This window comes from Bos indicus x Bos taurus, chromosome 15 (genome assembly GCF_003369695.1).
Source record: "Bos indicus x Bos taurus breed Angus x Brahman F1 hybrid chromosome 15, Bos_hybrid_MaternalHap_v2.0, whole genome shotgun sequence".
In the NCBI taxonomy this organism is placed as follows: Eukaryota; Metazoa; Chordata; class Mammalia; order Artiodactyla; family Bovidae; genus Bos; species Bos indicus x Bos taurus.
This window is the reverse complement of record NC_040090.1, coordinates 46,659,074-46,682,068: the sequence shown is the minus strand read 5'-3', so window position 1 is coordinate 46,682,068 and position 22,995 is coordinate 46,659,074. Positions and strand designations below refer to the sequence as shown.

The 22,995-nt window shown below is 44.0% G+C and overlaps 1 protein-coding gene and 1 non-coding gene across 2 annotated transcripts; both read left to right on the top strand.

Moving 5' to 3' along the window:
* Nucleotides 1–16,820: 16,820 nt before the first annotated feature.
* On the top strand, nucleotides 16,821–22,355 carry LOC113905106 (calcitonin receptor-stimulating peptide 2-like). Its single transcript, XM_027562107.1, has 5 exons — nucleotides 16,821–16,949; nucleotides 17,862–17,956; nucleotides 18,704–18,835; nucleotides 21,469–21,641; nucleotides 22,189–22,355. The coding sequence occupies exons 2-4, from the start codon at nucleotides 17,871–17,873 to the stop codon at nucleotides 21,620–21,622; spliced, it is 372 nt and encodes a 123-aa protein (XP_027417908.1). The 5' UTR covers nucleotides 16,821–16,949; nucleotides 17,862–17,870; the 3' UTR covers nucleotides 21,623–21,641; nucleotides 22,189–22,355.
* Nucleotides 19,105–19,175, top strand: TRNAY-GUA. The gene has a single exon. It is a non-coding gene; the product is annotated as a tRNA-Tyr (tRNA).
* Nucleotides 22,356–22,995: the final 640 nt, after the last annotated feature.

Below are 22,995 nucleotides of genomic sequence, written 5' to 3'. Positions count from 1 at the left end.
CAAGAAAATAGCCTCTAGATAACTGAAATAGGCCTCACAATGGATCATTACTGCTGTCCTGACCATTATCAAGTTCTCACTCAGTGTCTGTAGCTCTTCATTCACACCCAGCTCTAATCGTTTGGCTGTTTTCTGTTTTTCCCCTGAGCATGTGTTAGTTGAAACTGTTGTTACAAAGACCATAAAATTCCTGATCATTACTCATAAATGCTCAGTTGGTTTCTATTTCTTCTGTGTTTACACATAAATTGGACAAGCTTTCTTTCTGTTCACTTCAGTGCAGATTAGTTAAGTAAAGGTTGTAAAAGATGCTTTTATAGTTTGTGATGTACATATAATATACAACAATAAATTTATAAAATATACATTACATAAAGTAAATGTACATAATGAATATACAAATATATAGCTACATTTACAAGTTTGCACTGTCTATAGTCAGGCTCTTCATTCACATGCCATTCTACCAAGCTTGGTTTTTGTTGTTATTGTTTTGTTGTTAATTTCATTGCATACCCAGTGAAAACAGGGGTGAGTGTATTGTTGCAAAAGGCAGCTACAATGGCATCAGCAAGAAGTAATATTAATAACTGCCAAACTGATGAGATGAAATAAACACATAATTATATGGCTATTTTACCTCAAAAAAGAAAGACAGTGTGATATCATGTAATTCATGCCTATTGGCCTTACACGCCTTGAAAGTAGACAATTTAATCCCCAACACACTAAGTGATGTTCTTGTGATGGTACTGATAAATCTTCAAGAAAAGATTTAAACTACATTCAGTATACTCTTATTGGGACCCATGTCTTCCTGAGTTTGAATGATGGATCAGTCATTGGTGACCTTGAGCAAGTTATTTTCCTCAGTTACCTCCTATGAACTAAGTCAAAATAGTTCCTATTTCCCTGAACAACAATAAGATTAAATGAGATTATGTACATAAACTGTTCAGTATAGTGTCTGGTACACAGTATTCAATAAATGTTGGATACTATAAATAAATAAATTCAATACTGTATACTCTTTTAAAGAATCTTTAAGTGTATGCAATGCATTTTATCTAATTTTCCAAACAAGTTGATATAATTTGGCACTTAAAGGGGTAAGCTCTTGTAATAATGACAATAATAGTCACCATCTTGAGTGCCTCCAGGTCAAGCAATGCACCAGGTGTTTAATATGACATTATAATCCTGCTGGGCAATGATGGTGCAACATTTCCAGGTGTGGATCTGAGAAGTTTGGAGAAGGCAGATTTATTCTGTACTGGCCTTGGTGATTGATTTTAGTTTGAGAATTAAAGACTTACAGAGTGCGTTCTTCTTAAGAAAGCAGAGGAATGTGCAATGATTTCCTTTAGGTTACTGTATTAAGCCAACACCATTTGGAACTAGAAGGAATAAACTTAAAAAAAAAACAAAAACTTTTTATTTTGTATTGGAGTATAGGAGAAGACTCTTGAGAGTCCCTTGGACTGCAAGGAGATCCAACCAGTCCATTCTAAAGGAGATCAGTCCTGGGTGTTCTTTGGAAGGAATGATGCTAAAGCTGAAACTCCAGTACTTTGATCACCTCATGCAAAGAGCTGACTCATTGGAAAAGACTCTGATGCTGGGAAGGATTATGGGCAGGAGGAGAAGGGGACAACAGAGGATGAGATGGCTGGATGGCATCACCAACTCAATGGATGTGAGTTTGAGTGAACTCCGGGAGATGATGATGGACAGGGAGGCCTGGTGTGCTGCGATTCATGGGGTCGCAAAGAGTTGGACACGACTGAGCGACTGAACTGAACTGATAGCCAATTAACGATATTCTGACAGTTTCAGGTAGACAGCCAAGGGACTCACCCATACATATACACATGCATCCATTCTCCCCTAAACTCCCCTCCCAGCCAGGCTGCCGCATAACATTGAGCAGAGTCCTGTGTGCTATATAGTATGTCCTTGTTGGTTATCCATTTTAAATATAGCAGTGTGTACATGTCAATCTAGAAAGGATACGATTTGTTAGAAGAAGGAGGAGCAGGAAGAGGAGAAGGGGAGGAGGAGAGAGAGAAGGAGGAAAGGAAAAAGATAGCATTCTTAAGTATTTGACCCATGACAAGTAATGTGTCCGGTCTTTAACATGAATTATCTTTATTCCTCCCAGGTAGTTATTATCATCCCCAATTTAGATGTGGATAAACTGTAGTTCAGGGAAATCATTATCTGCTCAGGGACAAAAAGTAAGTAATAAAGTCAAGATTCCAATCCAGTTGCATCCCAGGTGACTCTAGTTATAGAGGAAATTCCCTATATGCACGTTATGGCTCCCTGAAAGTATCCATAAAGGAGTCATCCCTGTAAGGAACTTTCTAGTACAACAGGAACCCATCAAGAGTAACTCCTTGACAAGAGCAGTTGAATCTGTCCATCTCTCAGACTGACCAGCCTGGTCCTCCTCAACCACACACTCACTCAGTTCTTGCCCTGGAAGCAAAATCATGTCCTAAAAATAATCTTTTGACCTAGGAAGGAATCTCTCCTGGTGCCTACAGCAAGCAGGAGCCTTTGGGGTTGGGAAAAGCAGTCCAAAGGGCAAGACAACTCAGCTCTGCAGGGAAACCAGCTAAACCCTCTCCTTTTCCAAGAATTATAGGCCAGGAAGGCCCCACAGACATGATACCCCATTTCTTCCTTCTGCCACAGATGCCCTTCTCATTCTTTGCCTAACCTAAAATCCACTATTGGTTTTAGGCTCTAACAGCAGCTGCTGTGTTTCGCTGAAGGGACAGAGAATCATACATCAAAGCTCTGTAAGCCTGAAATGTTGTTTCTTGAGTACAGGGACATATTAGAAAGTATCCCCAAGCTTGGATAATGGAAAGTCCCAGCAGTGGAGGGGGCTGGTGGTGTGACATCCATTTTTCTTGTTTTAACAACTCCCTATTTAACAATTGCCTACCCAAACTATAGGCATCATTAAATATTTGATACAGGGGGCTCCTGCTCAGCCTGTTCTCCTGAGGAGCCCTGGGAGCGGAGGCAGCCCCTCTGCCCCTGTCCCGGGGCCTTGGTTTCCTCATTTGCAAGGAGGAGGTTGCATTCAGGGGGAGCGTGTTCCCCCATATCCCCGGAGGGGACATGACCACAGGGGAGCTCTTCCTGGGACCTGTAGGGGGCAGGTCCAGGCCTGAGCCCCTGGGAAGGGGTGAGATGAGGGAGGCGAGCAGGGCTGGGAGTGACCTCAGGGAGACCCAGGTGTAACCATTCATTAGCAATATAATCAGTGACTTGTCCAGTGCTGGGGCCTCAGGATCCAGGAGGAGGGACTCCAGGGGCCTACTGGCCACCAGGGAACGCTCACCAGCCTTCCGATTCCGAGGAGCCGGGGACTGGCTCCCCCCCGAAGCCACCTACCGCCCACTGGAGGGAACAGGTGACTATTTGGCAGGCCTGGGAGGGGCAGCCGTCGGGGCTGCAGGTTCCTTGACCCTCCCTGTCCAGTGGCCCATCTGCCCGACTGTTTACCCAGTGCCCGGCCCCCTCTAGGGCGATTCGGGGCTGGTGGCCCACCCTTCCCTGGGTGTGAATGTGTGAGCCAGGGACTGGCTGGGGATGCCGAGTGAGTGTCCTTCCTCCCCGGGGGGCATGGTCAGGGCCACTGATTAGGTGGAGCTCAGGCTGCTTGTGGGATGCGGCCAGACGATGAGAAATAAAGCCATAACAAACCACAAAAATAAATAAATAAATAAATAAATCAAGCGAGCTTTTTCAGGTGGATTTTAATATGGTGGTGGTTTAGTCACTAAGTCATGTCTGAGTCTTATGATCACATGGACTGTAGCCTGCCAGGTTCCTCTGTCTATGGGATTCTCCAAGCAAGAATACTGGGGTGGGTAGCCATTCCCTTCTTCAGGGGATCTTCCTGACCCAGATTCAGAAATTGAACCTGAATCTCCTGCATTGCAGGCAGATTTCTTATCATCTGAACCACCAGGGAAGCCCTCAGGGGGACACAATTAAAAATCTCTTTGGTCATGGTCAAAGGAGTCTAGCAGAGGTATCTAAAACATGGGACTCAATGTCTAAGCACCAACTTCAGGATTTAATTGCATCATAATATCTGTCAAGACCTGGAGTTATGTGATACAAAGATGTCCATTTCCTATCTCTACTAGAGTTTCAAACTAAATTGGCACCAATTTGCTCAATAGTTCCGCATTTTATGCAGCATATCTGAAAAAGAATATTGATGGATACATGACAAATCAAAAGCTGGTAAGGGAAGAACATTTTATGCTTGAGATTTCATGATTCCTAGACACGACTGTCAGGGGAGTGAATGCAGCCAGCCATACAGGTGGTAGATTTGGGTGGGGGTGGGGGTGCCATTCCCAGCAGAAGAGGCACAGAGGATGGCCCGTGATATAAAGAGTGATCTCCTCGCCCCCACCCAACACCCCATCAGATGCAGTCCCTTTACAGGCACTCTGTTGCTGCTGCTGCTAAGTCATTTCAGTCGTGTCCGACTCTGTGTGACCCCATAGACGGCAGCCCACCAAGGTTCCCCGTCCCTGGGATTCTCCAGGCAAGAACACTGGAGTGGGTTGCCATTTCCTTCTCCAATGCATGAAAGTGAAAAGTGAAAGTGAAGTCTCTCAGTCGAGTCCGACTCTAGCGACCCCATGGACTGCAGCCTACCAGGCTCCTCCGTCCATGGGATTTTCCAGGCAAAAGTACTGGAGTGGGGACAGGCACTCTGTTACTTCCCCTCCATTTAGCCACTTTCTGGCTCTGGCCCACCTGCCCTAGACTTCCTCAGTGCTTCCCTTCTCAAAGCCCCAGCACTTACTGTCCCTGTAAATCAGCCCAGCATCTACTTATTGCGGTAGGTAGAGTAAAGAACGTCCTCACTCCCAGAAGTCTACATCCTTGGAAAGGCAAATATGTTACTTTACATGGCAAAAGAGACTTTGAAGATGTGATTCAATTAAGGACCTGGAGATGAAGACATTGGCCTGGATAATAATTGCTGTGCTGTGCTTAGTCGCTCAAGGGAACAATTGCTTTGCAATTCCATGCACTATAGCCCGCCAGGCTCCTCTGTCCATGGGAATTCTCCAGGTAAGAAGAATACTGGAGTGGATTGCCATGTCCTCCTCCAGGGGATCTTCCCAACCCAGGGATTGAACCCAGGTCTCCCATACTGCAGGCAGATTCTTTACAGTCTGAGCCACCAGGAAGTCAAATGGTGAGTGACCTGCTATTAGGAACCATATTGTAATCTGGCAGAAAGTTTAAAGCACATTTATGGAATATCAGAATTAGAAAGGAAGTTCAGAATCTCTCAGTCCAATAAATTTGTTCACAAAAGTGGAAACAGACATCCAAATGTTTTATTAAGTCACACCTTTTGAGTTAGGGGGTAGGAATTAGAATCCTAAATCAAGACCGGGAGCTGACTGTGGCTCAGATCATGAACTCCTTATTGCTAAATTCAGACTTAAATTGAAAGTAGGGAAAACCACTAGACCATTCAGGTATGAACTAAATCAAATCCCTTACGATTATACAGTGCAAGTGACAAATAGATTCAAGGGATTAGATATGATAGAGTGCCTGAAGAACTATGGATGGAGGTTCATGACACTGTAGAGGAGCCAGTGATCAAAACCATCCCCAAGGGAAAAAAAAAAAAAAAAACGCATAAAGGCAAAACGGTTGTCTGATGAGGCCTTACAAATATCTGAGAAAAGAAGAAAAGCTAAAGGCAAAGGAGAAAAGGAAAGTTATATCCATTTGAATGCAGAGTTCCAAAGAATAGTAAGGAGAGATAAGAAAGCCCTCCTCAGTGATCAATGCAAAGAAATAGAGGAAAACAATAGAATGGCAAAGACTAGAGATTTCTTTAAGAAAATGAGAGATACCAAGGGAACATTTCATGCGAAGATAGGCACAATAAAGGACAGAAATGATATGGACCTAACGGAAGCAGAAGATATTAAGAAGAGGTGGCAAGAATACACAGAAGAACTATACAAAAAAGATCTTCATGACCCAGATAACCATGATGGTTAGAGCCTGGCTAAGGCCAGACATCCTAGAATGTGAAGTCAAGTGGGCCTTCAGAAGCATCACTACGAACAAAGCTAGAGGAGGAGATGGAATTTCAGTTGAGCTATAGAAAATCCTAGAAGATGATGCTGTGAAAGTGCTGCACTCAATATGCCAGCAAATTTGGAAAACTCAGCAGTGGCCACAGGACTGGAAAAGGTCAGTTTTCATTCTAATCCCAAAGAAGGGCAATGCCAAAGAACATTCAAACCACTGCACAATTGCACTCCTCTCACATGCTAGCAAAGCAATGCTCAAAATTCTCCAAGCCAGGCTTCAACAGTATGTGAATTGTGAACTTTCAGATGTTTAAGCTGAATTTAGGAGAGACAGAGGAACCAGAGATCAAATTGCCAACATCTGTTGGATCATCAAAAAAGCAAGAGAATGCCAGAAAAACATCTACTTCTGCTTTATTGACTATGCCAAAACCTTTGACTGTATGGACCACAACAAACTGTGGGAAATTCTACAAGATATGGGAATACCAGATCACCTTACCTGCCTCCTGAGAAATCTGTTTGCAGGTAAAGAAGCAACAGTTAGAACTGGACATGGAACAACAGACTGGTTCCAAATTGGGAAAGGAGTACATCAAGGCTATATTTTGTCACCCTGCTTATTTAACTTATGTGCAAAGCACATTATGCAAAATCCTGGGCTGGATGAAGCACAAGCTGAAATCAAGATTGCCAGGAGAAATATCAATAATCTCAGATATGCAGATGACACCACCCTTATGGAAGAAAGTGAAGAGGAACTAAAGAGCCTCTTGATGAAAGTGAAAGAGGACAGTGAAAAAGTTGGCTTAAAACTCAACATTCAAAAACCTAAGATCATGGCATCCAGTCCCATCATTTCATGGCAAATAGATGGGAAACAATGCAAACAGTGAGAGAGTTTATTTTCTTGGGCTTGAAAATCACTGAAGATGGTGATTGTAGTCATTAAATTAAAAGATGCTTGCTCCTTGGAAGAAAAGCTAGGACAAACCTAGACAGCACATTAAAAAGCAGAGCCATGACTTTGCTGACAAAGGTCCATCTAGTCAAAACTATGGTTTTTCCAGTAGTCATGTATGGATGTGAGAGTTGGACTATAAAGAAAGCTGAGTGCCAAAAAATTCATGCTTTTGGACTGGGATGTTGGAGAAGACTCTTGAGAGTCCCTTGGACAGCAAGGAGATCCAACCAGTCCATCCTAAAGGAGATACTGTTGAATATTCATTGGAAGGACTGATGCTGAAGCTGAAACTCCAATACTTTGGCCACCTGATGTGAAGAACTGACTCATTAGAAAAGACCCTGATGCTGGGAAAGATAGAAGGCAGGAACAGGGGACGACAGAGGATGAGATGGTTGGATGGCATCACCTACTTGATAGACATGAGTTTAAGCAAGCTTCAAAAGTTGGTGATGGACAGGGAAGGCTGGCGTGCTGCAGTCCATGGGGTTGCAAAGAGTCGGACATGGCTGAGTGACTGAACTGAACTGAATCTTGACTCCAAGCACACTTTTCACTATCCCCTCCCCTGACTGCAACCACTGGCAAAGTAAAACAATCTACAAAACCAACCACGATGTAAGATAAGGTGAAACAATGAGTAATGCAAAAGTGAAGAAATTTACTCATCTGGATTGGTTTAGGTTTGGGCTTTATTCTTTAGCAGTCTACCTATCTTAAATGACAGCACCAATGTGTAATTTCCTTCTGCAAAACTGTCAATCTTCTAAATGTTGGGCCAGTAATTGTATATGATGCCTGGTCATTGAGCCTCACTACAAATCACATTAGCCCTGAAGCAAGCATACATGTCCATGTTGTCCTCTGAGTCCTCAGGGGACCAGACCTCTCATCAGATGTAGCAGATACAAGCCATGTTCAGGTACCTCAAGCCTCAGTGGCACCTGGGAATATAACAAAGTCAAGCCAAATACTCTTATTATGTTCTTGCCAATAAAACAAAGAAACTACAGTCCATTTTTAAACTGTTGGGGCTATGAGAGATATTGCATACATAGTGCCTGGCACATAGCTGAAACTCAATTGATGACATTATCATATTTATATATTTTTCCTTTGTTTTATACATAACTTTTCATATCCACTGCACATGCAACATCTTTTAGATAATTTTATATCCAGGTTATTAATAAAACATTGATGCTCCCTTTCTCTGGTATTTACATAGATCCACTTGTTCTGAAGGTCTCAGCAAGGGGCTTCCATAGCAGCTTAGTGGTAAAGAATCTGCCTACCAGTGTAGAAGACACAGGTTCAATTCCTGGTCTGGGATGATTCCACATGCTACGGTGCAACTAAATCCATGAGCCACAGCTACACAGCCAAAAATAAACAAATACAGTTAAAAAGAAAATAAAGATCTTAGCAAAATCCCCACCAGGATTTACATCCTGCCTGTCTTTGGCAACCACTTCTGTTCTTGCTCCCCTAATAGTGGTTTTTTAAAACTCTAAACATGCTTTAGGGAAATTATTCAGAAGCTTTGTATCTCTTCCCATGTTGATTAACATAAAAAAGTTTTGGTTCATGCCCTTCTTTATACGACACAATCAACTTATTAAGGCTTTTTTTTTTTAGAGACATTTTCAGTTCACAAGAAAGTCCAGGGGAAGGTACAGAGACTTTCCATATGCCTCCTGCATTGACACATTCATAGCCTCCCCCAGTATCAAGAACACCCACCAGAGTGATATATATGTTACAAAAACACTGACATCACAGTCACTCAAAGTCCATATTTAACCTTAGAGTTAACATTCACTGTTGTACATGCTATGGGTTTGGACAAATACGTAAGGACATGTATCTATCACTAGAGTAACATACAAAGTATTTTCACTGTCTTAAAAAAATCCTCTCTTCTCTACCTATTCATCCCTCTTTATGGTTCTTTAGATTTCCATCTCTCTGCTTACATTTTTGCCCATCTGTTCTTACATGCTGTCTGCCTGACAGTCCTTAGCATATTAATTATGGTTGTTTTAAATTCCCAGTCTAAGGCCAAAACCGTGCCATGTCTGCTTCTGATCTTTGCTCTGACTACTCATGTTGTGTTTTTTTGCCCCTTAGCATGTCTTGTAATTTTTTTTCTTGCTAGCTGGACATTATGTATAGGATAAGAGAAACTGCTGTAAATAGGCTGTGAGTAAGGTGGCAGTGAAGTCTGTGCACAGGGGGCGATTTCCATAGTCCTATAATTAGGTCTTGGTCTTTTGGTGAGCCTAAGCTTCCAGACTGTGAACTTCACAGGTGTTTCTCAGTCTTTTGTTTCCTCCCCTCTTAGGTAAAGGAAGTAACTAGAGTGTCCTGGAGTTGAATATTTCCCTTCTCCTACTTGCAAGACTAGAATTGAAGTTAGCTGGAAATTTCCCATGCCCCCAGGTTACTTAGGCTCTGATAGTATTCCAGCAAGTTAGGCTCTGGGTAACTAGTTTCTCCTGAAGGCAGACCTTGTTAAGAAAAATGGATGCTCTGGTATATTTCAAAATGGTTCCTTTTCTTCTTCCCTTCCTAGAATGAGGAAACTTTTCTCCCATATTTAGTGTGAGAACATGGGCTCCTGGAGGTAAATCTCAGACAATTGCTGGGCAGGAAGGTGGGTTTTCAACTTTCAGAGTTTTTTACACTGAGCCTCCAGCAATTTGTCAGTTATAGTTCACGTTTTCCTACTCTGTCTGGCACTAATTTCAAGTGAGTCTGCCCTTGTGTCTCGTAAGTATTCATCTGTATATCATGCCAATCTTGGGGGCAGAAATTTGCCCTTTTGGTCTTTACTTCTTCTAGGGATCCTTGAAGAGTTGTTGATTTTTTAGTCTGCTCAGCTTTTTATTTGTATTTATGACTTCTAAACTTCTCTGTGGCATTTTCAGTTGAAATTTTTCAGTTAATTTGATAGCTACAAATTTCTCCCAGACTGAAGCAAAAAAAATTTGTGTTGTTGCTACTGCTGCTAGGGGCTTCCCAGGTGGCACCAGTTGTAAAGAATCCACCTGCCAACACTGGAGATGCAAGAGAGGAGGTTTGACCCCTGGGTGGGGAAGATCCCCAGGAGAAAGAAATGGCAATCCACTCCAACACTCTTGCCTGGGAAATCCCATGGAGGAGCCTGGCAGACTACAGTCTATGGAGCAGTAAAGAGTCAGATACACACGACTGAGCACACACACACACACTGCTGCTAAGGTTGTTAACTGTTGTGATTTTGTTGTTGTTGTTGAATCTGTATTATACATGAATTGTAAAGAATTACAGGAATAAGTTTTTAGGTGTAAACCTTTTGACTGCATGGAAACTCACGTAAGAATTTTCAACTATTAATACATTGAGTCTCTGGCTCACCCTGATAAACCATCTTTTTAAAAAAATTTTAAGTCAAAAAGCACAGAAATCTAATTTTAAAGAATGGAAATAGGCATTAAAGTGAGAGGTTATTATAGTGTTAAATCTTTTCTTTTTTTTTTACAAACCAGATTGTTTCTAACTGATCCTGATTTTCAAGTTTAAAAGTTATGAAATAAGGTTATAAAATCAAGAACCTAATAGTCAATGACTATTTTTAAATTAGCATTTTCCTTGGCACCTTTGCAAGATCGTTCTCTCTTTACTGTTGTCCTGAGATGGTTCAGGCAGGGCTGGACACAATCACAAACAATTCATGATCAATCGTGGAGGTATAAAATTCCCAAAGTTCACTTCATAAATCAGGAATGCATTCAGAGGAGAATGGTTTTGTATCCCACACTAGGAGATCCTAGATTTTAGAGGACACCCTAGGGGAAACTGTTATTTACCTGTCTCATTCCTAGAAACTTCTATCAGGAAACTGTATGTATCAAATAAAATAAAAGAAGTCTGACTGAAATGTTTGCACTCACAAATTGGGAATCTCTAACTAGGTCCAGTTTATCTGCAGCCTGGGATTAGAGATTTGTCATAGAGATTGGCTGGTGAATTTGCCCCAATGAATTAATTTCCATTCACTCAATAAACATCTGCCGAGTGCTGACTAGTGAGCCAGATGTGTTACATGACAAAGAAAAGGACAGTTTTTAATAAACCTTAATACTCTGCTGATCTCCAATAGCATATTGGGCACCTACTGACCTGGGGAGGTCCTCTTTCAGTATCCTATCATTTTGCCTTTTCATACTGTCCCAGAAAGAATGAAGGGATGGAGCCAAAGCAGAAACAATACCCAGTTGTGGATGTGACTGGTGACAGAAGTAAGGTCCAATGCTGTAAAGAGCAATATTGCATAGGAACCTGGAAAGTTAGGTCCATGAATCAAGGCAAATTGGAAGTGGTCAAACAGGAGATGGCAAGAGTTAACATCGACATTCTAGGAATCAGCGAACTGAAATGGACTGGAATGGGTGAATTTAACTCAGATGACCATTATATCTACTACTGTGGGCAGGAATCCCTTAGAAGAAATGGAATAGCCATTATGGTCAACAAAAGAGTTGGAAATGCAGTACTTGGATGCAATCTCAAAAACGACAGAATGATCTCTGTTCGTTTCTAAGGCAAATCATTCAATATCACAGCAATCCAAGTCTATGCCCCAACCAGTAATGCTGAAGAAGCTGAAGTTGAACAGTTCTATGAAGACCTGTAAGACCTTTTAGAACTAACACCCAAAAAAGATATCCTTTTCATTATAGGGGACTGGAATGCAAAAGTAGGAAGTCAAGAAACACCTGGGGTAAAGGCAAATTTGGCCTTGGAATACAGAATGAAGCAGGGCAAAGGCTAATAGAGTTTTGCCAAGAAAATGCACTGGTCATAGCAAACACCCTCTTCCAACAACACAAGAGAAGTCTCTACATATGGACATCACCAGATGGTCAACACTGAAATCAGATTGATTATATTTTTTGCAACCAAAGATGGAGAAGCTCTATACAATCAACAAAAACAAGACCAGCAGCTGACTGTTGCTCAGATCAAGAACTCCTTATTGCCAAATTCAGACTTAAATTGAAGAAAGTAGGGAAAACCACTAGACTATTCAGGTATGACCTAAATCAAATCCCTTACAATTATACAGTGGAAGTGAGAAATAGATTTAAGGGACTAGATCTGATAGAGTGCCTGATGAACTATGGATGGAGGTTCATGACATTGTACAGGAGACAGGGGTCAAGACCATCCCCATGGAAAAGAAATGCAAAAAAGCAAAATGGCTGTCTGGGGAGGCCTTACAAATAGCTGTGAAAAGAAGAGAAGCAAAAAGCAAAGGAGAAAAGGAAAGATATAAGAATCTGAATGCAGAGTTCCAAAGAATAGCAAGGAGAGATAAGAAAGCCTTCCTCAGGGATCAACGCAAAGAAATAGAGGAAAACAACAGAATGGGAAAGACTAGAGATCTCTTCAAGAAAATTAGAGATACCAAGGGAATATTTCATGCAAAGATGGGCTCAATAAAGGACAGAAATGGTATGGACCTAACGGAAGCAGAAGATATTAAGAAGAGGTAGCAAGAATACACAGAAGAACTGTACAAAAAAGATTTTCACGACCAAGATAATCACGATGGTGTGATCACTGACCTAGAGCCAGACATCCTGGAATGTGAAGTCAAGTGGGCCTTAGAAAGCATCACCATGAACAAAGCTAGTGGAGGTGATGGAATTCCAGTTGAGCTATTTCAAATCCTGAAAGATGATGCTGTGAAAGTGCTGCACTCAATATGCCAGCACATTTGGAAAACTCAGCAGTGGCCACAGGACTGGAAAAGGTCAGTTTTCATTCCAATCCCAAAGAAAGGCAATGCCAAAGAATGCTCAAACTACTGCACAATTGCACTCATCTCACACGCTAGTAAAGTAATGCTCAAAATTCTCCAAGCCAGGCCTCAGCAATACGTGAACTGTGAACTTCCTGATGTTCAAGCTGGTTTTAGAAAAGGCAGAGGAACCAGAGATCAAAGTGCCAATATCCGCTGGATCATGGAAAAAGCAAGAGAGTTCCAGAAAAACATCTATTTCTGCTTTCTTGACTATGCCAAAGCCTTTGACTGTGTGGATCACAATAAACTGTGGAAAATTCTGAAAGAGATGGGAATATCTGACCACCTGACCTGCCTCTTGAGAAACCTATATGCAGGTCAGGAAGCAACAGTTAGAACTGGACATGGAACAACAGACTGGTTCCAAATAGGAAAAGGAGTACGTCAAGGCTGTATATTGTCACCCTGTTTATTTAACTTCTATGCAGAGTACATCATAAGAAACGCTGGGCTGGAAGAAGCACAAGCTGGAATCAAGATTGCCAGGAGAAATATCAATAACGTCAGATATGCAGATGACATCACCCTTATGGCAGAAAGTGAAGAGGAACTAAAAAGCCTTTTGATGAAACTGAAAGAGGAAAGTGAAAAAATTGGCTTAAAGCTCAACATTCAGAAAACTAAGATAATGGCATCTGGTCTACCACTTCATGGGAAATAGCTGGGGAAACAGTAGAAACAGTAGCAGACTTTATTTTGGGAGGCTCCAAAATCATTGCAGATGGTTTTTGCAGCCATGAAATTAAAAGACACTTACTCCTTGGAAGGAAATTCATGACCAACCTGGATAGCATATTCAAAAGCAGAGACGTTAATTTGCCAACAAAGGTCCATCTAGTCTAGGCTATGGATTTTCCAGTGGTCATGTACGGATGTGAGAGTTGGACTGTGAACAAAGCTGAGCGCCAAAGAATTGGTGCTTTTGAACTGTGATGTTGGAGAAGACTCTTGAGAGTCCCTTGGACTACAAGGAGATCCAACCAATCCATTCTAAAGAAGATCAGCCCTGGGTGTTCTTTGGAAGGACTGATGCTAAAGCTGAAACTCCAGTACTTTGGCCACCTCATGCGAAGAGTTGACTCTTTGGAAAAGACTCTGATGCTGGGAGGGATTGGGGGCAGGAGGAGAAGGGGACGACAGAGGATGAGATGGCTGGATGGCATCACCGACTCGATGGACGTGAGTTTGAGTGAACTCCGGGAGATGGTGATGGACAGGGAGGCCTGATGCGCTGCAGTTCATGGGGTCGCAAAGAGTTGGACAGGGCTGAGCGACTGAACTGAACTGAACTGAACACTCAGCTCAGCTTGAGGCACTCAGAAAGTGCTTGAGGGAAGAATTAATCTCAGTCCCTCCCTATCTAGAGAGGCTTTTTAAAGTAAAGCCTGTAATAGCCAGAGGCTATGTTAGCACCCTCTATGGTGCAGACCCTGTCTCCTGCCCCAACAGCTATCCTCTGTAGCCTGCAAAGATTTCAGAGTGAGGAATGGATGTTTGCTTTGAAGAGTGAAGACATGGCAGTCATGGGTGGAGCTCCAGCCCACAAAGTAAACTAGTTACAAAATCAGCTTCTAAAGTTGTTAACCACTGCAGTCACCATCGCACTGGTGAAACCTGTGGTTCTCTCATCAGAAAAATGCAATCCAGGTAAACACATACTAACAAATGATCTCAGAAGGTTCATATATGAGAAACCTCTTTCTTTGGAAGTCATATCCGCAAGAGTATTCTAAAAGTCAGACTCAACTAAATGGCAGAGCCCAATTTATACTGCCACAACTACCTACTAAGCGCCCTTCACCAATTTAGACTTGCAAATCTGTATGCAGGCCTAAGCCAAGGTTCGGAATCCTAACTGCTAAGCCGCCAAATTCCCATCTGGGTCTCAGCTCCAGGACACACTGAGTATGCGATTCGCCATTCTGAGCCCTCTCCTGGGTCTGCTCACCTTTCCCAGCTCTGAGCTCAAGCCAGCACACGCAACCAAGGAGTTCTTCCATTTCCGTTTCCCCTTCCCCACCCTGCCCTGCCAATTGACCCTCAGGCGACTGAGTTTTAGATACTCAGTTCCCCAGCCCCGAGATTTTTATTTTTCTTGCATCAGTGCCACTCCTGGGTTAAGAAGCAGAAAACTGGAATAAGGCCTCTTGGAAGTTAGGTGTTCTGAACCCTGAGACCACCAACCTGAAAGGGGAAGAGGTGTGGCGCGAGGGCCGTGTATCGAAGGATATACAGTGGTTTCTGAACCCTGGACTGGGACGTGGACCTGGGGCCTGGGCCACTCATCACACACCCAGGCTGGTTTCGGCTCTGCCTGGCAGAATCACCTAGCTGGGGTCCTTGCAGCCCACCGTTGGCCCGCGATGTGGCAAATGGGCTCGCAGTGCTGGGGCATCTGTAGGGGAAAACAGCAGATTGCGCATGTGCAGTAGACCTCGCGCCCCTGTAGCCCGGGAGCAGCCGTCTCTATTCTCTTAGGGCCGTCGAAAAGGGCTTGGAGTCGAAAAGTCAGGCAGAAGGTTCTGCAGCTTAGTTGTGGTGGGTGTACGAAGGTCGACATGCTGCTTAATTGGGTGTTACTGCAGTCGTGTGCATAGGAACCCAAGACGCTTGAGACTGAACAAATTCAACCCACGTGGATGCCCCTGTGCACCAGTGTTGTTTTATGAGTTCCAGTGGTGTGGGAGTGGGCACACATTTAGAGACAGTAATGAGACTGTGTGTGGGAAAGAGTATGGATGGAAGTGTGAAGTGAGGAGGGTGAGAGTGCAGAGGTGGAATCACATGCCGTCAGGATATTTTGGCATGAAGCACATGGAAACTGCGGGGAAATTGGGAAATGGATGGGGCAGGTGAGAAACGAAGGATGGCTGGTTAGGAAGGGGATGGATCAGTACATGCCTTGAGGTTTAGGAAACATCTATGCCTTAAATCTCCCCGCTGAGCGCCAGCGGGGCATCCAGGCCTTCTTACCTGTATGTTTGGACCAGCCATTGCGAGTCTGGCAGAAAACGAAGTGGAAATTTCCATAGTATGGGTTGCAGTCTTACGGAATCCCTTATGTGGACCAGGAAGGTCTTCTAGATCCCCCCCTAGGAGGGAAACAGTTTCTAGCTTGACTCTCCCTCAGACACACAACTCAATCGCAAAAATGGAAGAGAGGGTGTTCAGAGCGCTGTAAGGCTAAACTGGGATCGGTTGCCTTTCGCTAGAAACGCCAGATACTAAAATAAAGATAATTTGAGTTTTTTAATTAAAAAAAAAAAAAAACGTTTTCAAGATGGGAATATAGTCCCCATTTCAAAGATAAGTGTGTTGAAGCACTGATAATTTGCTATGATCTTACTAGCTTATATTGGCACAGCTGGTACTGACTTCAGGTCTGACAAAGTCCTTGCCCCTCCATTTCTTGATTCCCAGAAGCCCCATCCCTCTGTGTATCATTCTAGCTGCCTGAATCAGACGTGTCTTCTAGTTTGGGGACAGAATCGTCCACTCTGCTGTACATTAACCCTCAAAGCATCACTTGGGATACTGTCAGACTGCAGGGCAGCCAGGATTCCTTGTAATGTTGGACGCTGCCCTACAAGATCGTCACACAGTTGGGATGGAGTAGGACGTGTTCAAAACTCGAGGAACTAACAGGTGAGATTTACCGTGACGTCAATTTGTCCTCAAATTGCTGGTCACATTTATGTGTATTCTTTTTTGGGTCCCTACCAACCCTCCCACCCCTGCCATCAGTGATCTCAATGCAAATACACTTGGGATGGGCTTCCTGGATGCTCCAGGACGCAAATGGTGATACCATCATTCTGGGGCTTCAGGATCCTTCCCATCATTGGTTGCCTGGAGCTCTTGGACCACCCCAGACGCAGAGCTGCGGAAATAAGAGCAGCTGCTGGTGCTGGAGGCATCACAGGCAGGCATTACCAGATCGTGTCACTTCTGCAGTGCAATCGCGTACCGCCAAGGCTACTGTCACTGCTCCCTCCTCTGCTCCAAGCCGCCCAGTTCCTGTTGCCAGGTAAGTCTGGAGACTCCAGCTTAGCTGGATTCTATTCCCTCCTCCTCCCTTCCCTTTCCTCATTACTTTTTCTTACCTGATCCCCTTTCCGGTATCAAGAGTGTGGGTCCGCGTTCTCATCACACTCTGTGTCACTCCGCGGTTCTTCCCAAGGATTCCTCCACAAAGGTAACACGGAATGGTCTCAGTTCCTGTACTTCGTGCTCCACTCTCCCCTTGCTACACCGGGCTCCAGTCTCTCCCGCTTCACACGTGCTTAGGTCAATTTCTAGATTTTGGAGCTCTCCAGGTGCCACCTGCAGAGCAGGAAGCAGGAATAACTTTGTGCGGACAGAGCGCTCTCGGAGCACATCTCATGCCTAGCGGTCCGTGGGAAATGGGTTCAGAATTTGCGCCGTCGGTTCAGAACTTGGTCCAGCCAAAGCGGGTGGCAAATAGGTACAACGACTGAGGGGAGGGTAACTGTTAAACGCAAGCCCCAGTTGCAGGTTCTGGGAGCTTTTTTCCCAGTTTAAGTTCTGGGTCCCAATTTGAGACTCTCCCAGCTTTTAACAGGGTCCTCTTTGCCATAGTGTGGAGTGGCTGACTGGTAGAATTTGGTTTTTTAATTTTCAGGGATTTCAACCGCAGTGATAAGTCCTCTCTAACCCCCTTCCCCAGTGAGATATGAGGAAAAGCCCAGCACCAGCAGGACAGCTCTGGGTGGCCCAAGGGGGAAAGCTGTGGAGACAGGTACTCCCTGTCTGTCCTCCAGGAGTCCTGGCCAACAGGAAACGATGGTGAAGGGGAGTGAAATGACCAGCCTGAAACCAGGATGCAAGGGTGTTAGAAGCCGAGGTAGGGGTAGAGCCCAGGTCTCTGGGTTCACTAAACGAACTGCTGCAGGTGGTCATGTCACTTTCCCCCTTGCAGAGAGACGTCATGGGGTTTTGGAAGTTTCTGCCCTTCCTGGTCCTCAGCTTCCTGGCCGTGTACCACGCAGGCATGCTCCAGGCAGCACCATTCAGGTAAGACAGTCCCACCAGGTGTCCTCTCACCTCCCATAAGTGCTGTGTTCTCAGTTGTGCTGTGCTGAATCTTTAACAACTGGCTCCTGGTGCAGGGGATGAATGGTGGTAATGTATGAATGCAACACTTGCATAGAAAGCTTATCATGAACTTTTTATAACACAAGGACGTGTAGCACACAGTTTACAAATAGGCATAAGACAGTACTCGTTATTATAAGTTTCATATAACTCATTGAACTTCATAACATACTTTTGTTGCTTTTACCAAACATTTGTATCTTGAGCAAAGATAGCTGCTAATTTAACCATAATTTGAAAAATAGATTTCATCTTAATCTCCTAACTGCTTGGCCAATACATTTGCCATTAAGTCTGATATGTGATCTAGTCATCTAATTTCTCATCCTCATTCAAATTATATTTATTAAACTGAAACCGTTTTCAGACTCAAACTGCCATTATCATTTAATTTTTAACAATAGCTGCATTTAACACTGAGCTCATAAAGATCCAGAAAATCTAACTATCAGTTTCCAGCAAACCATTTCTTGGAGGTCACACCAGAGCCTAACTGCTGGAGAAGCAGCATTTTTGGATAGAAAATGGGTTCATTTCCTCCACTGACAGTTGGAGCAGCCACATCCTCAGGGGAAGCTGCAGAAACCAGGAAACCTGGCTGCTTACCCTGAGGGTGGAGGTAGGCAGGGACTCAGACCCAGTATTGGACTTGCTTCTTTTCCCTAGGTCAGCCTTGGAGAATGACTTTGATCCTGCTATACTCACAGAGAAGGAAATGTGCCTCCTGCTGGCTGCAATGGTGAACAATTATGTGCAGATGAAGACCAGTGAACTGAAGCCGGAGACAGAAGCCTTCCGGTAAGGCTCTGCCCTCCACTCTGCTCTTACCCTCTCCCCTGGCTTACCAGGAAGGGGTATCCTGACAGGTAGGAGAGAATATAGCTAGCCAGGCAGCCAGCAAGCTGTCACTGTTCATGCCTGGGGTCCAGCTCTTCCACAGGCTCCACTGAAGACAAAGATCATGTGAAGGGACTATGGTTGCCCACATGTAAAAAGATGCCTTTCTGAAAGCAGTGGGGGAAGCTGTGGAATCGCTCACTCTGGAAATTGTCTGGCAGTCCAGTGCTTCCCTGGTGGCTCATTGGTAAAGAGTCTGCCTGTAATGCAGGAGGTCCAGGTTCAATCCCTGGTTGGGGAAGATCCTCTGGAGAAGGAAATGGAAACCCACTCCAGTATTCTTGCCTGGAGAATACCATGGTCAGAGGAGCCTGGTGGGCTACAGTCCATGGGGTTACAAGAGTTGGACATGATTTAGTGACTAAACCTACCTACCTACTGAGGAAACCTCCCAGTATTGGAGGAGTTTAGCCTCATAAAGTAAACCCAGGGAATGAATCTCATGTATTTCAGGGGATATAGAAATGTGGCCCCTTCTCATTAACCGGTGCATGAAATTCTTTCACACCTGCAAGGCATCATCATTGCACATTTGCAAGGTGAAGCCAGAGCCCTTACAAAGGATGGGGTCAGGTAGAGCAGTGTCTGAGGTAGGTCCGGGGCCTTTAGATGTGTAGAATCTGTGGATATGTGCATGTTCTCACTGGACCAGACACCCTTCCCCATCCCCACCTCCCTGTGCACCCTGAGTTTTGAGTTCACACCAGCAGAGCCATGTATGGCACTTGCATCCACCCTGAGAACCTCTCTGCAGAGCAGGAAGGACTGAGCAGCATGTGGAATGCCAGAAAAGGTCACCCCTTCCCCACCACAGCCCTTCCCCACTCAGCAAACCTAAGTTCTCCTAGTGGAGGGTGTGTGAGCTTGCCTCCGGCCTGCCCCCTCCCACCTCTGCTCCAAGTGCCCTCTCTCTGGTCTAACCTTCTGCATGACTGCCTTCTGGGGCAGCCCTGGTGCATGATATTGTCTGGCTTGTCTTTTCCCTGCAGCCTGGATGGCTCCAGAGCTAAGCGGTGCAGTAATCTGAGTATCTATGTGCTGGGCATATACACACAGGACCTCAACAAGATTTACATATTCTACTTAACTAAAACTGGGGACAGAATGCCTGGAAAGAAATCAGTCATGGTCAGAGTTTTAGAGAAAGATCACAACACCTCACATTGCAAGTAAAAATGTTAGTTGGTCAGCCATGTCCAACTCTTTGTGATCCCATGGACTATAGCCCACCAGGCTCCTTTGTCCATGGAATTCTCCAGGCAAAGATACTGGAATGAGTAGCCATTCCTTCCTCCAGGGGATCTTCACAAACCAGGGATCAAACCCAGGTCTCCCAAATTGCAGATAGATTCTTTACCATATGAGTCATCAGGAATTAGATAAACACCATGACCCCCTCACATTGGCATGCCCCAAAGTACCTACTCCACCCATTCCTCTCCTTTCCAATTTCTTTCATCCTATAACTTGATGCATGTGATCTTCTCTGGTTGCTCTTTGGGCTGGTATCAGTGACTTTCTTTAGAGCAGTGGATGTCTGGAACATCAGATGGGAGGAGGGAGAGCAGGTCAGAAGAGAATCAGGAAGAGATCAGGAGAGAGCTGGCAGCCCCAGGAGTACCTGTGGATTTCATAGTACAGCTTCCCAGTCCTGCTTCTGAACATGCCTGTCACTGGGGGAATAAAAGTATATTTCTAAAAACACCAGAGCTGTGGTGGTTATTGCTCTAGCTACATCCCATACTAGATGGATTCAGGGACCTGTCTGGCAAGTAGCCTTAGCCCTGGGTAGCTGGAGTTAGGGCTTGACGGGTGGTCCCCGTGAGCAACCTCAGGTAGCAAAAACAGGAGCACTGAGGAGCTACATAGCACTTCTAGGACTTGATGCTACAAATTCACTTCCTTTTCCAGGGAGACAGGGGAATTTTTCTTTTCCTAAAAACACTGAGTCCCTGAGAATGGGATGCATCCTTCAGAGTCTTTAAGAATGAGGTTCGGTGTGGTACTGTAATCTCTCTAGTCACCTAAGCTTAGTTAAGTTTTCATTTGCATGCATGTTCAGTCATGTCTGACTCCTTGCAAGCCCATGGACTGTAGCCCGCCAGGCTCCTCTGTCCATGAGATTTTCCAGGCAAGAATGCTGGGGTGGGTTACCATTTGCTCCTCCAGGGAATTTTTCCAACCCAGGAATTGAACCCACATCTACTGCATTTCCTGCATTGGATTTTTTTTTTTTTTAACCACAGAGCCACATGGGAATCCCAAGGTTTTTACTTGCACAGAAAAGATTGGCTGCTATAGTTCTGTGTTCCATGGCTTGTTGTCCAGAGAGGGTTTGGTTTTTCTGACACTCCTGGAAATGGAGAATGATTGTGGCATTTTCTCTTATGCTCTATGATTTTCTGCTGTGATTTTGTGCTTAGAAGAAATATTTAAGGTTCATTGGTGCCTCTCAGAGCAGTAATTTTACTGTGGGGTAGCACTTGCCCTCAACCTCTCACTGACAGACTCTTTTTCTCCATTCTGCAAATCAGCATCACTGCCCAGAAAAGATCCTGTAACAGGGCCACCTGTGTGATCCATAAGGTGGCAGGCTCACTAAGCAGATCTGGGAGTGAGATTAAGAGGAACTTCATGTCCACCAACGCCTTTGGCCGCGCCGCAGGGACCTTCAGGACTAAGCAGTGAAATGACTCCAGGAAGAAAGGTGAGCATGCTAATACCTCAGATAGCAGGGCAAATGGCTGGGTATTGCAGGGGTACAGCCCACACTCTAACACTTCCTCTATCATAAAAAAATCCACAGCAGAGTTGCTGGCCCCAGTGTCTAGATATAGAACAGAGAGTCTGAATATCTGAAACCCCTCTATTCATTTCTATTTTCCAGTGTCTTATTGTGACACTGAGAGGAAATATAGATCCTATTCATTTAAAATACTGTTCTTTGTAGTTATAATTTTAAGTATTCTAGTTTTTTACTTTGAAAGGCAGAGAGCCTTCCCTTTGGAGTAAGCCCTACAATGTCATGTACATCTGAATTCAGAGTATAGACTTGGGTTCAAATATTGTGTTTGCCTTACTATGTAACCATGGAGCAGACCCAGTTACCCCATGAGCCTCGGTTTCCCCATATAACTTGAAGGCAACAATCGTACCCACCTTTCATCATTAATATAAAAAGTAATTGAGATAGTACATGACAAGAGCCTCATTATTAATAAGTACTAATATTCTATTCTTTTTTTTCCTCCTAGGTCACCAAGAAGCTGAACTCCATTTCTTTTAATTTGCATGAAAGCAACTTATTGAAAAAAAAAATTGAATGGAAGACACATATATATGCATGCCTCTTGATACTGAAAACATTTCTTTTTGCTTGAAATAAAGGCAAATGAAGAATAAAATCATTGCAATTACCCAATGTGCATCTTTTTATATTTGATTCTGTATTCAGTAAATATGACACATATCTCATTGACTTAGCTGGTAGCAAATCTGGACCCTGTCAGCCAACCTGTCAGCTGTTCTGTGAAACTTCAGGAGCACATGAGGTCGCTGACTTGTGGGTGTCTGGAGGGCACATAGTAATACCGAGCCTCAGTGGAACTCTTTTTAAAGAAATGTTTTTTATCATAATAAATGCATATGAATGCATTATGCACTTCATCAAGATAAAAATATATTTTCAATACAGTTAAAAGGACAGTTGCTGCTATTTATGCTGCTTTTCCCATGAGAAACTCAGGGAACTGTGAACACTTTGTTGACCAGGCTGGCTCAAATGAGGCAATGATACCATGCTTGGGCTGGGTCATCAGCATCATGTACCCTCAGTGTCAAGTGAAAAACCCTTATTGGAATTAGAACCCTCAGCATCTCAAAGAGACATTCACATTTATTTTCAGGGAGTGCTCTGGTCCCCAGCCCCAGAGGTTATCTGTTCTCTTCTCCTTGACTCAGATTTCTCCTTACCCATCCCCCATTCCTGTCTTACCTCCCAACAGCCACTCTTCATACCCCCCACAGCCTGCAAAGCCCTTTAGAAGCAGTGGCTAACAATC